General features: G+C 36.5%; 1 protein-coding gene across 7 annotated transcripts in view; it reads left to right on the top strand.

Annotated features, from left to right (window-relative positions):
• The window catches only part of KCNT2 (potassium sodium-activated channel subfamily T member 2), a 224,771-nt gene that overhangs the window by 78,828 nt on the left and 131,031 nt on the right, over positions 1–14,912 (top strand). For all 7 annotated transcript variants that reach the window (XM_019638150.1, XM_019638147.1, XM_019638146.1 and 4 more), the window contains exons 5-8: positions 2,278–2,337; positions 4,858–4,932; positions 6,106–6,189; positions 9,175–9,269. In XM_019638150.1, the coding sequence (XP_019493695.1) occupies positions 2,278–2,337; positions 4,858–4,932; positions 6,106–6,189; positions 9,175–9,269 (314 nt within the window). The remainder of the gene's footprint in view (positions 1–2,277; positions 2,338–4,857; positions 4,933–6,105; positions 6,190–9,174; positions 9,270–14,912) is intronic.

Below are 14,912 nucleotides of genomic sequence, written 5' to 3'. Positions count from 1 at the left end.
AATAGCAAGAGCTTGCTCCCTGGGCGGATCATTTGTAAATAAAACAAACAGTCTGCCCTGGAGTAAGGAAGCCCTGAAGAAAGAGTAAGAAACAGGAGAGAGCATGTCTGAATTTCGTTGCTGATATGTCCCCAGGGCCCTCTGCTTCTTGTCCTTGTTCCTTTTCCTATTGAATTTCATGCCAGCAAACTAGTTACCAGCTCCCATCTCCTCGACTCCTGCCTCCCTCCTACAAATACTTGTTTATTTTCTGTTATTTTCAAAAGTGAAAATTATTCTAAGACAGTTACTAACAGAAAAAAAAGTTTAGAGGTTGACAAGGCTGAGTATGGAAGACCCTGAGCGACTCTACCATCACCGTCTACACACAACCTTTAAAAATACTTTGAAATCATGTGTTTGGTTTGCCTTTTAAAGTCGTGATGATGGTGAAGTCTGTACTTTTTATATATGATAATGAATCATTGCAATTATGTATGCATTGTGATCATGACTAGGAAATCAAGTTTTTAGTATGCCTGGATATTTCCTATTGTATTGAAGTCAAGCTGAGTTTTACATTATTTTACACTGACTTTCAGTGTAAGTCATTAATGCATAAATAGCCCTTTTCAAATATTTCAGTGCTCACTACATTGCAGTCTTTTAATCTCTGAGTTAGATTCCTGTAGTATCCTCCAGTGAGGTGCTCATTTAAAGTAAGTTAATATTTTTATGAACAGTCATTTATGGCCTTGAAATATAAGTTGATCTATTCTAACAGCTTTTATCTAACAGTGTTTTTATTTATTTATTTTTTAAAGAGGTTTTTATTGGGCAACGGCCACGGTCATTGGTTACACGTTGCTTTCATGCTACAGTGGCATCGTTGACTCTTTTAGGGAGGGCGCAGCTCCCAGTGGCCCATGCGGGGATCGAACTGGCAACCTTAGTGCTATCAGCACCACGCTCTAACCAACTGAGCTAACCGGTCACCCCTAACAGTGATATTTTTAAATAACAGTACTCATTTCCAAATAGGATTTTGAGTAGTTCATCCTAAAGATGTGTAGAGATCATCTAACAATAGGTATGTACCTCTAGGACAAAGCACAGTGATTAGGATTCACAGGACCTGTGAAGAAAATCTAAGACGTGTGGATTTTATGTCATGACGATTTTATATCATGGCTAGCTTATGCACTTTTGAATGTATTCTACTTATATTGCCATGCATTTATACGTTATTTGTTGCCTTCATGTTTTAAAATTCACTTAAGTCAAAGTTTTGGTTCCAACAGGAGTCAAAATGCAAAGCTCCAGGGTATCTGCCTCTCTCATGCAGATGGTCTTAAGCCTCTGATCTTAAGCCCCAAAGGTCTAGAACAAATGTAATGGTTATCTGAGTCATTCTTGTTTACGCTTGCTTGCTGTGATTCCATCCATCTCTCCTCAAGTGCTGAGAGGATTGAAAACAGAAATGTGGGTATCCTTCGTAGTTACTTCTTCTGTTGCAGTCGTAGCTTTTTGGTAGCTCAGCAGTGGATCTTGTACATGCAACAGAAAACACAGAGAAAGAGGGAAGCTTGTCTTGGAGGAGGCAGGCCTGGCCCTGCCAGGGGCAGGAGGCAAGCTGGTTATGAAGTTCACTCAAAATCTGAGAGCGCCTTGAAGTGCTGACATGGACCAGTTTGTTTAGTGTTCAAAAATGTGGCAGTTTCATTCTGTTTGAGGTGGGTGATAGGATGGGCCATGTCACTCAACTCGAAGCCCGTGTTCTTCTCTTTTCTGAAGGGGAATGCTGTTTTTGGTAAATGTACTGGAGATGGCGGTGGTGACGCTAGCCCAAGGGTTATTTCCGGTGGGGCAGTTCTGTGTGATTCCCTGTATTAGGAACACACACAAAAGGACCTGTTTTTTCCAGATCACACAAACTCTAGCCAGTCTGACTATTCTAATCCCACATTTCCATTTGCGATAATAAATAAGAAAAGATTGATTAAGGAGCATTAGAAATTGCAGAAGCTAAGCTGTAGTGCCAGATGGCCTGCAGCTTATCACCTGTATATAGAAGTGAAAGTGCCACATAACACCTCCTATGTCATATATGTCTATATCACATAAATACATATATATACATACCTATATGTGCATATATTTATAAATTTATTAACTTTTATAAATGATGACAATCATGAATATAATTATATATGTTATACATAATCTGTACTATTATGATGAATATATATTATTTTAAGCTTATTGCATTTTCTCATTAAGGTACAATTTATATTTTAGGTTTTAGTGGCCTTGATAAGTCTATTTGAAACAATCTTACTTGGTTATCTCAGTTACAAGGTAAGCTGTTTTCATTACATGTTTTCTGTGGATGGAACACATTACTCGTGTTTACTAGCATTTCTCTCATTGTAATTCATACTCTGGGGATAAAGCAAGTTCTTCTTAAACCACTTTAATTATTTTGGACCTCTCTAGTATGCGATAAAAAACGGTAGTAATATAGTAATGTTTTCCTTGGTGGCTTCAAAATACTTCACTAATTCCTATGGGTTAACTTATCCATTATATACATGTTTATATGAGCCAAACAAATGGAGTGGTCTGGCTTTTTATTGTTCTCACCCTCTTTGCCTGATCTGTACAAAAAACATGGAGGGAGCAAAAACGTGTCTATGAGGAGTCATTTTAATGAATTCTCGTAATTGTTGGCAGAGCTTTGTTTGGCTAACACAGTGTAACAAGTATTCGTTGAGCCTCTGTTTGATGAAGAGCTCCAAACTGTGCACTGTTCTTTTCTCAGTGACTTTACAATCTAGGAATGGGGCTAGACAGGAGCAAAAATGTATACAGATAATAACAGAAGGCAGAATAACAGGTTTCGGTGAGGTGCAAATAGAGTCCTATGGTGGGGGGATCAGAGAGGGCAGTCAGAGTTGAATGCCTGGGAACATGGCAGTAAAACTAAGAAAAATTGCAGCAAGGAAACAATTCAGATTGGGATTGACATAGATGGAAAAGTGGATGTGGTTGTGGAAATGATGAATTTGAGGTGACTGTGGATGCACAGGTAGACATGACACGTAGACAGTAGAGAATGAGTGTCTGGAAGTTGCCCGACAGAGAGATTTATTAGGCTCTGGCGGTCCCCATTCAAAGACGTGCTGAAGAAGCGTCCCTTCAGTATGGGTCATGACCTAGTGGGGACCCAGGGCTCCTGTTCATGGAGACGCTTATATTGTGGTTGATGGAAGAAAAACAGGCAACCAGGGGACACAGATACACGGAGAAGGGCAGGAAATCATCCGAATGGCTGTCACATCCATCACTCAGTCTCAGCTCACAGGTTCTGTGTGTGCAGTATCGACAACTATACTCAAGGTTATGTTTTTGGGGAACTCTTTGTCTAGCATATGAATTCCTTTCTTGCTTTTTTAAAACATAGAGTTTTGAAGATAACATTCCTTTGACCACTTTTTAATCTTAAATTTAGAGCAGTGTAATCCTAGATTAAGCCTTCCTGAGTGGAAAGCCTTTAAAACGACTGTAGGTGTTATTCAGTAGGGTCTGTACCTGGTTCCCAGGAAACAGGTACCTGGGCCTTAAAACCGGCATGATTGTGGCTTGTTGCCTCTCAGCACTCTTCCCTTTGCTCTGCTGTCTCCTCCTTATTAGAGGTTTTAGGCATGAGTTGAATATAGTCTGTGTCTAAGCCACGCTCTCTAACTGCTCATTTGAGCCCTCTCACTTAGCTTGAGGGGACGACAGCAGAACCACACACCTCTGACATCGGCCCGCAGACACGTTCTCATGGGTTCCATTTCTTCCCTCTGTCCCCTGCTCCACCCCTTCCTACACAGCTTGGAGATGGGTTATGAACCGTGCGAATGAAACCTATTGCTTAACAGTTTAGCACGGAGACAGTAGGCAGCCTAGAACCTTGCTTTGTGATGTGCAGGAGTTTGAGAGAGGCTTCGAGCCTTTGGGACCTCAAAGAACAATCCAGAAAGATCCCCAAGTCTATAGCCAGGGTTATAAAAATAATTGGAAATGACAGGGAGCCAGGTTTCAAATTGCTTTTTTCATTCGTGGCTCCTTTCGTAGAAGGTAAGCTGCTCTAGGGGGTTCTGAGTTTGTTTTCATTGGACACCTTTCAAAAAAGTTTCAGCGAAGAGCTATTAACTTCAGGGCTGACTTCGTGTGTATGTCGTTTGCGCAGTTGTACCGGGCTACACAGTTAGATGGGCCTGTGCTTGGCGTAATGTGCTGATGTCACCTCGAAACTGTTAACAATTCGGTAATAAGAAGCCCTGATAGAACTCTTAGTTCTATGCATTTTGATTTTCCCTGGGGCCCCATGAATTATGGAGCCAGTCCTGGTTAAAATTGTTTTACTATGTGGGTTGGGAGATTAGAATCTGGCTGATCGAAAAACCCCTTCCTTTATGTTTTAACGTAAAAACAAGGTTAATACCCATGAACATTGTTAACAAGTGGTGTGTTTAGGAACTATTTAATATGCTTTATGGCTTGTGAATATCATTAGTATAGTAAACATATTATGATTGAGTCACTTTTTCATGGATGCTGTGGGTTTTATTAATGCATTTTTACTGGTAACTTCTCTTCTAGGAAATAATATATGATGAAAATGTGTGTGCAATATTCACGGATTACTGTAACATTTGTTGAACTTACTACAAAATTAAAAGAGCGCGGTTACATTTACAAGAAATCTCTAAAAGTCATTGCTAATTCGGTATTCTGTTAATGAAAGCATCCCTATCGCTGGAGAATTCCTTATCCCTCATTAGCTGGATTGGCGTAACTGACTCATTTTTATTCATTCTTTCTTGGAAGGGAAACATCTGGGAGCAGATTTTACGAGTACCCTTCATCTTGGAAATAATTAATGCGGTTCCCTTCATCATCTCAGTAAGTCCTAAAAGAATCTTTAAAAAGTAGAATTTTGTCATTAGACTTAAGTCTTTAAATCTAAATACTAATAGATTATATATTAGATCAGCTAAATTAATTTAGGCTTTGGTTAGTTTAGAATCATGGTGTCAACAAATAAGTAGTAAAACCAGATGGATAACTGGATTGTAAAATTAAATGAAAACTAATGAGATTTAGTTTAAGAGCAAAATGAAACGCTTCTTAGAAACATATGCTCTAGAGGTGCCACTGAAACAAGTGTCAATATTGTCTAAACAGACTTGAAATTACTCCATTTCTTGTGTATACTGTGGAATTAAAAAAAAAATAGAAACCACGTCCAACCAAGTTATTTATAAAAGTTTCCCATACTGAGAATATATTAACCTCTAGTTTAATGACAGAATTTTCTAAGGCCATCTCTCTCTTTTATAAGAAAGTTGCCAACAGCCAGATAACCAGCAATTTTCTTCTTTCCCAATTCCATGAAGATCCTGCTCAACTGCACGCTCCCACTGAAATATTAGGTCTTAATCTGTATTTGATAGATTCATCATAATGTGTGTTGGGATTATGCTTTTGAACTGTTTAAGTTTTATTTGGAAAATTATGAAAATAAGTAGATAGCTGAAGTTGTTGCTCACTTCTGAGAACTATTCTGAGTGATTTATCTATGGGAACAACTGAAATTAGATTAAATGACTAACTAAATATCATTCCAATTAAACATGGTTCCCCAATGTCACTTAAAATGTTTGAATCCAAAGAGAGTGGCAATGTTATAAAAAGCAGAACTTTCTCTTCTTGCTGCTATTTCCCCCCTCTCATTGTAAGGAAGAAAGAGGCGATATTTATTATAAACTGTCACACTAAAAGATTTAATGATAGAATTAGCATAGTTCTATCTGACATCCAGTGAGAGCTTATTTTTTTTCTTTTTGCTTCTATAATAATTTCCCAAAGATTTTTTTCTCTAAGTAAGAATTAGACAGTGAATGAAAAGATCGTATCTGCTCCTTGCATTTTATTAATGAGTTTAAAGGATGTGTCACATGTCTTAAATCATTATATTGTCTCTCATAGCTTTTTATCTGTTTTACATTTCTTTTAAATCTGCTGGACATGATTTCCTGCTTTGAGATAAAAGTTTAGCTTTGACTTGTTTTTCAGATATTCTGGCCTTCCTTAAGGAATCTGTTTGTCCCAGTCTTTCTAAACTGCTGGCTTGCCAAACATGCCTTGGAAAATATGATTGTAAGTATAAAAGTGAAATACAAATACAAAAATAGTTTGTTTTTTTTTTAAACCTCTCATTACGTCTTACTTTCAGTCTTCTGGTTAAACAGAGAGAGATGACCTGAGGTCTTTGACGTGTACCTTTCCATTTCTGTTTTTGCCCATAAAATATGAACTCACTTGACTGGAATTTATTTAGTTCTAATTAAATATCTAAATGGTTCATTTCAAAACTTCTTTTCAATGAATTTAGTATCTTAGTAAATAGTTTTATTTAAATGTTTGTAAAAAAAAATGAAAGAGCTTTGGTAAAATGCTGTCAAATAATTGAAGTGATATGTTGTATGAATGCCTAAGCTAATGGACCTTAAGTGACCAGTCTTCCTGTATCCTAATTAGAATGAAAACTTGTAAAAAGTCCATATGGCCAAGTCACTACCTCTGGAAAGGCCTATGAAATGGTAAAACAAAAACGGTTCAGGTTTTCTAAATGTCACCACACCAAAGCTATGCGCTACTTGGTCCAACGAATGAGCCAATCTTCTGAAGACGAATTACCTTTCAAGGCAGCCTGTATGATAGGGCCCCTGGTTTTAAGGATTCGGGCAGTCAAGGTGTCAAACAGTTCACTGTTGGTAGTCTCATACTCCATTAAAAACCAGTGGGGCTTTGGAAGAGCCTCTGTTGAAGCTGGAAGCCCCGCCCTCACAGTCACCTTTTTAGATTAGTTTGGGTTGGGTTGTGAGTGGGACATTAAGAGGGACAAAGGGAATCAGGAAGTGAGAGATGCAGATTTCAGAGTGTGCAGTAGTTGCGTTTTGCTCAAGGCTCTCCCTGTTTGGAAGGACTGATTTATACCTCTGACGAAATCCGTTTCCTGTAGGCTTCAATCCTTATCGATGAGCTGTAAGACATTCACTATCTAGTCATTCCTTCTCCAAATGTTGATATGAGTCCACGGTATGCTAAGCACTGCTAGGATAGTCACGTGATTTCACTTCTTTGCCAATTTCTTCATCTTCACACGAGAACACAAGTACCTACCTAACAGGCTTGTTATGAGATCAAAATTATAAATACATATATAAATTTGCATGTGTGTGCGTATATATATACATATATATATGTATATATATATATATATATATATCAATATAGGAAAGGCTCAATCTTATTAATTTTACTACACTGAAATTAGATTTTTGCAGAGGCAAACTTGTTTTCCTCTGAAATGGCTTTTAAACAGAAATCATGACAAATGCTTTGGCCAGAAGGAGTATTTGGATAACATTTGAGAGTTCATAACCAGATGAATGTTTCTAAACATTTGTGTTAAGTGACTACTGGAGTCTCATGAAACTACATGTCAAACGGAGGGAGAATGTGGCCCATGCAGCGGTTTATAGAAACATTGGGCTGTCTTAACTGTTTAAAAAAACAAAAAACAAAACTATGTCATGAAATAAAGATTGCCTAAATTGCCAATGAAAAATAAATGCACCAGAAAAAAACAAAGCTCTTTATTAAACTGTGTTATTAGTTGGAAAAAATAACCTAACAGGAGAGGAATTGTCAGTGGCTTTGCAATATTAATGTAGGATTCCCTCATTTTCCATTGCACTTCTGTTTTTTGCTTCTCCTCCCTCACTGGTTGCTAAATTTTTATTCATGTTTCTGCTCATTAACACCTCTGCCAATAGAAAGTAAGCGTTGAGAGGTGAAATTCTAATCAACTTCATTTTTTGTTTTCATAATAGTCCTGGTTAGAAGTATGGTGGAAGAAGATAAAATGATGGCTTATTGGGATTTTATATTAGTGAAGTTATCTCATTCTATACTGATTTTAAGACTATTAAAAGTTTATTATAAAAAATTTGAGATAAACCAAAAACTAGGAAGTACAAAGTTGTGAAAATCTACATATCTACCACACAGAATACTAGTAATAATTTATATCCTTCTAATATTTTCTAAGCAAAACATGCTCAATCATACATTAAATTATATTGTACGTTCAATTTTACAACTTGAATTTCTTATCATATACTCGTGTGTAGTGGACAAGATTCTATGTCATTAAATATTCCTTTTCAAATCATTTTTAGTGGCTATATCTGAATCCATTACACAGTTTTGATCAATTTAACCATTTTTGTATTGCATATTTTAGTTATTTTAATAGTAATGAACATTTATTAGTTCATTTAATTAATTTTGTAATAAAGATGAACATAAATACATATTGATTTCCAACTCTGCTTTTCATGTAATTTTTAGAAACTGTTATTGAGTTAAATGAATGAATAAATGCATGAAATAGAGAGAACATACTTGTAATTTCTGACTTATGTTACCAAACTACCTTCAAGAAATTTATAACAAATTACATGAACAGTATCATATGTGAATGCTCATTTTTTTTTGCCTCTTAACACTGGGTATTATTATTTTTTTAATGGCTTTGAATTGTAAAGAAGAAAGTATATCTTGAATTCATATTTCTTTTAATATTAATGAAATTAAACTTAAAAAAATTGTTCATTGGCTATTCAAATTTTTTTTTTTTATAAATTGCCTGGCATAATTTTACGTGATTTTTCCTGATTCACAGAATAAGACTTGATAGTAGTTTGAGCCAGCTGTTACTTTGCCCTGAGTTGAATATATTATTTTCTGATTCTTTTAGAATTAGAATTTTCCACAAGACCTTATGCCTTCCCTGGAAAGCTTTTGGGGAGTCAGTCTCTACAGATGTTTGTAAAGCGAGTAAACTGAAATTGAGTGCTTTGGTGGTCTTTTTCCATAGCAGTATCTGTGTAATATGCTGTAGTAAAGGTCATTTTTAACTAAACGAAAGTGAAAATATGCTGCTATATTCATTTTAAGTCTATGGATTGAGCATGAACAAGACAGTTGAAATATCACGCATAGTAATAAATGCAATGATTCATGAATATTGAATGTTGATCAAAATTTAAAATATGCTTTTCTGTATTATTTTAGAATGATCTCCATAGAGCCATTCAGCGTACCCAGTCTGCAATGTTTAATCAAGTTCTGATTTTAATATCTACATTACTATGCCTTATCTTCACCTGGTAAGACTGCACATATCAGCATTGCTATTATGTTTCATCGAACTGTAGTTTCTCAAAAAACTGCATTATAGACCGTTTCAGTTAATAGATAAAGATCAATCTGTGAATTAATGAAAGTTAACCAGTGTTCATTATAAACTGGAATGGATCACCTACAGAACTAAAAATAAAACCCCCTCTTCGGTCTTACAGAAAAAAAAAAAAACAAGAGGGCACATCTATCATTTGGTATTGATGATATTTACTGCAACTATGGCTGTAAACAACCGAATCCCAAGAATGTAGCCTGCATGGCCTAGTTGTCAAACAAGAATTTGTCCTTCAAATCGCTGACATGGAGGCGCCCTTGTCTTTCGAGTCCTCCAAGCAGAAATGCTGATGAGAAAACTGTCAGGGCCCATCCTGTCCCTGCCACTGTCCTCCCTCCAGGATGCACTGGAGGGTAGTCAGGCATAACGCAAGGGTGCCCCTTCCCCCGCAACCCGCCAGGGCAAGGCCAGCCCTGGTGCTTCGCTTTGTACAAAAAGAGTGATTTCCTCTTTCGGAAGAGTCCCACTTTGACAGCTCAAAAGTAAACCAGTGTGAATGGTGCCCTGCCCATATGGATTCATGCAGATCTTAAGTAGAGAAAAGAGTGTGAACATGAAAAAACGAGGTAGAATAATGTATCTGTTTGTCCGAGTCTGAGGTCATATGTGTAACTGGGCTCTGTCCAGGGTTTGATGGAATAAGAAAGATAAAAAGTGAATTAGGAAGCACTAAAACAAGGATTCTCTCATATGCCAGTACGACGGAACCAGGTGTGTTAGCTCTAGATATGTGTGAACACAGTCATGTGTAACTTCAGGACACCTGACAAACGCACACTTAGGTGACTTTGTCATTGTGCAAAAGTCATCGGGTGCACTTACATAAACCCACATGGTCCAGCAAGCTACTAAAATTGTATGTGCTGCACTTTTACACTACTGGGAGCGCAGTAGGTCTGTTTATACCAGCATCACCGCACACCAGGTAATGCCCTGTGCTACATTAGGACGGCCACGGTGTCTCTTGGTGGTAGGAATGCTTCAGTTCCATTATCATCTTTTGGGACCCTGTCTACACGTGTTCTGTCATTGTTCAAAGTATCCTCATATGACACATGGTTGGATACATTGAGACACAGAGGTGTGACAACCAGTTTGCATCAGTAGTATGTGGTTAGTAACTTTGTTAAATGGATTTAAGTGTTTTATTGCATACTTTTGTATTTAAAAAATAAACATTTGGGGATAAAGTTTTTATAAATATAAAATATCCCTCTAAAATTGCTCCAATGCCATCTTATTAAGATTTTTTTACACTTCACAAATTGATTTTATTGTTCAGCTAGCAAACATCTAAGCGCATAAATAAGAAAGACTGACAGTAATGACTTCCCTTTTAAAGTCACTAAAAATTCTTAATTTTTAGGTAGTGATGTTATTTGAATAATTTAGTTTTCCTCATTTGACGTAAGGGCAAATATTTAAAAATTTCATATATGTATGCACATGCCAATATTTCAATCGCTGGAAAATTACAAAAAGTGAAGGATTTGTAAATGTTACAGAAGTCAGCTCAACTAGATTTAGAAAACAGGTAATTGCAATGTTAATGCTAAAATAAGGGTATATTATTTTTATATGGTGACAGTTGAGTACTTTTGTTCAGGAGGCATCCTCAGGACAATAAATCATCTATACTGGGCTCTCTCTTTGCTCTTAATTTCTGCCTTGAGTAGTTTTTACTTTCGATGGAAGCAACTAGATACATTTTGCAACTTACGTCAAGATGTGCAATAGTGCTTAAGAGTGTTAATGATCCACATGAAATTTCCATTATGTCATTTATGCCTTATTGAAATTATTCATGTTTTACTGTTTATTTTACATGCATTTATAGTTGCTTTTGTTATTGTGTGTATATGTGTTTCAATTTTACACAACGGAGTGGTAGTTTTGACAGATACTATCTAATGTTACAGCTGTCACGAATATAGGGATATGAACCTGTATTTTAATGTGCTATCATTTTATAGAGCTATGTTTCACTACATACAGTGTTGTTTTTAATCACATGCACATTAATACATTTACATAAAATGTTTTAAAATTATAGTATCTAGAATAGAGAAGCTGAAGTTTAGTGTCTCTCTGCATTCTTGTGTAGCATAACAAGTCAAGTGTCTTCATAAATCATGATCATCATAGTAAAGTAGAATAAGTCTTACTTGAATTTATCATGAATAATGCAGTTATCTGTATAAAAAATATAAACTGTTATATTAGTTGCATCCTACAGGCTGTTTTAACAGAGTTTCACCACACACACTATAAAATACAAATGTACACAAAGATATAGCAACTTAAACTGATAGAAATGTCTAGGAAGTCTGTCCAAGGCTGTTACATCCGCTTAATCCTGGTGGACACTACGGCTCCTTATATCTTGTTTTTTGCCATTCGCAAAACATGGTTTCTATCTCACGGTTCAGGATGGCTGCTCTTGTCTTGCTGTCACATCCTAACTCTAGCCTTTAGGAAGAAGGAAAGGCATAACCCAGAAATTACATGCATAATTCAGGCCAGAATTTGGTCATATGTCCACACATGGCTGAAACGGGCCCTGCAAAAAAAGTAGCGTAGCTGAGCAACGATATACCCAAGCTGAGTATTGTACTATCATGGAAAAGAGAAAAACTTGATACTGTGGAAAAATAATCAATCTCTAGCACTGAGAAGTCACAAACATCCATACGTATTTCATTTGTTTAAAGCTCAGGGCTATACTAGTTTGGACCCCTTGGGCAAGTTACTTAACTTATCTAGCCATATTTTCCACATCATTAATGTTACTATTATGAGGATAATAGTAATCACCCTATAAGATTTCTCTGTGTCTTTTTTTTTAAATGAAGATCAAATTAGTTTATAAAATGTCTAGCAGAGCTCATGGCAAATGGTATAAACACTGGAAAATTTTAATTTTTTTCCACTTTACATGTCTTATTTATATAAGATGATTAAATTATCACAGGAATCCACAAAAACTAATTCACTCCCAAATACCTAAGCATAGGAACTTAATAATACTATAAAACTGGAGCAGTATGCCTGAAATATATTTACTAGCAAATATGAGAAAACATCTTCCTGCAATGTAATACATTCATGTTTTCTGTACTTCCTACATATTTTTAATATTTGTTTCTCCTAGTTAGCCTCACTAAGTTAAAGATAATAGCAGTCTCTTGCTCTCCATTGAACACTTTTACTTTTATGAACACAGCATTGCAACATGCCCACGGCTCCAATCTCTGTTTGGCTAGGGCAGTTTCTTTGTTTAAACTTGGAATAAAATGGGAATTGGAAGCAGGGACACGGTAAATAGGGGAAGGGTTTTAGCAGACTGCTTTTCTTTTTCTTTTTCTTTTTTTTTAAAGGTTTTATTAGGGAATTGGGGAATTGGAGAATTGGGGGAGGGGAACAGACAAGTTGCTGTCCTTTTGTTCCTCAGTCTAGTTGTGGAGGACGTGGCTTCACTGGCCCATATTGGTATTATCATTGCGCTCTTCCTGGATGAGGCAGATCAATTGCTGACCTCTGGACGGCCGCTCACGCTGGCTGCCGGCCACTCACAGTAGCTCATGGCAACCCACTGCAGCAGGGGCTGCAGCCTACACCGTCGCCTGCGACTCACGGTAGCCCAGCTCCAGGTCAAGCAGTTGTTCACCATCTTAGCTGTAGAGGGTGCAGTGTCACTGGCTCTCATGTGGGGTCCGAACTGGGGCCCTGTTGCTCAGAGCTGGAGTCCCAAGCCAGTTCTTAAGCAACGCGCCACTCGGCCGGCCCGCAGACTGCTTTTTAAATACAGGAGTAAAAACTATATTTTAGACTATTTAGAAGTATTTCTCCTATGAAGAAAGTTTTTTTTTTGCCTACTCTCTGAATATTGAACCATATATCATGTCAGAAATTACCATAATTTTTTCTACCAGATCTATAAAAGAAGGATATCTCAGACAAAAATACTTATATATATGTGTGTATATTTTGTCTGTATGTATATATGTGTATAATCTCAATGTAAAATATATACATGTATGTAAAATATATATATGTACATATGTGTGTGTATATATACACATATATGTATATATATTTGTGTGTACATATATTTTACATTGTGGTGAGTTTAGTCTTAATTAATTGCTGTTCTATCATAGAACACACGTATCAATGCTTTTCAAAATCAGAGTTTTTAATATGTGCATTATAATTTAAGGGCCAAAAGATTCAGACACTAATATTTGATGCATCGGCTGTGCTGTTTATGAATCTCACAATCTTCAAATTACCTGCCTTGGGAAGCTGCTACGTAGGTTTAAAATATGTCTTCTCTTCATTCTAAATATTACAAAGAACTATCATTAAGCATCTGTCTACAAGAGACACATGCTCTGTGCCAAACTGAAATAGAAATGAAGCTGCTGACCCGCTCTGTAGAGAATGTGCTCAGCATTGTTCTTCCTGTCATTGTCATGGAATTGGACTCATCTGCCCACACGTCTGCTGTGTGCCCATCTTGGTTAATAACACAGACTTCCCAGGCAGCTGGCACTGGGGATGCAGCCTTCAGGAACAAAACCAAAATGCGGGCACATCAGGGAATCCAGTGCATGCCTTTAGCTTAAGCATTGACATAATCTGACCAACAATAAGTCCTTGACTACATAATGCAACTGGTTTTCTAATTGTACACTCACAGACTGATTTTGCACTAGTTTGTTGCAAAGTTTAGTTTTTTATTTGAATATGTATGTTTACATATTTTCATATTATTTTATAGCGTTATAACCAAGAGCTATATGAAGTTAGTGGATATTTCATGTTTAGTCAAATGTAAAACTGAGATTCAGTTCAAATCTCAGTCTTCTTTCAGGAGAAAATAAGTTCATTTATTTATTGTTTTTAAAATGTGATTTCGTTAACCATGATTAGCATGCTTAATTCCAAAGTATTCGGATCCTCTTGTGCATCCTTGATTGAGGCTTATTTGAATGCTGGATGTTTAGATTCTTGAGCTCTATTTACTGCTTCAGCTCTAAGGCAAATAGCCACTTAGGAAGTGGACAGCGAGGAGATAAATCCTGCAGTGTGGACAAAGCATTAGAAGATGGTCTCACGGTGTTATCACTGTCTTATTTCATTCTTACTTTTGTTTGGTCACATTTGTTTGGTTGATATTCTAAATGAATGACAGAGAGTACATGTGTCTGAAGATCAGGTTTGTATCACTGATAGAGGGCAAACAGAAAACTGCTTGTCCCAATGAAATTTTGCATAAGTGGGTGGGCAGGTTTTAGGTAGCTCATTAACTAAGTAAGGTAAATTTCAATTTGGGAGAAAAGCAAATGTGGCTATTTAACATATGCAAATAATAATAATGTAATTATTAATATAAAAATCTAGGTAACATGGTTGGGGATTAAAATTTGTATGAAACAAGCTATTTTTGAAACGTGACAGCAATGTATAGTTATTGTCAAACGTGTAAATGCTGAGAATAATGCTGTTTCACATGGTTACTCTGTAGGCACTTTTCTGAGCACTTTGCATG

The sequence above is a fragment of the Hipposideros armiger genome, unplaced genomic scaffold, assembly GCF_001890085.2.
Source record: "Hipposideros armiger isolate ML-2016 unplaced genomic scaffold, ASM189008v1 scaffold_37, whole genome shotgun sequence".
NCBI classification, from domain to species: Eukaryota; Metazoa; Chordata; class Mammalia; order Chiroptera; family Hipposideridae; genus Hipposideros; species Hipposideros armiger.
The sequence above is the reverse complement of the archived record's forward strand: the minus strand, read 5'-3'. Positions and strand labels throughout refer to the sequence as shown.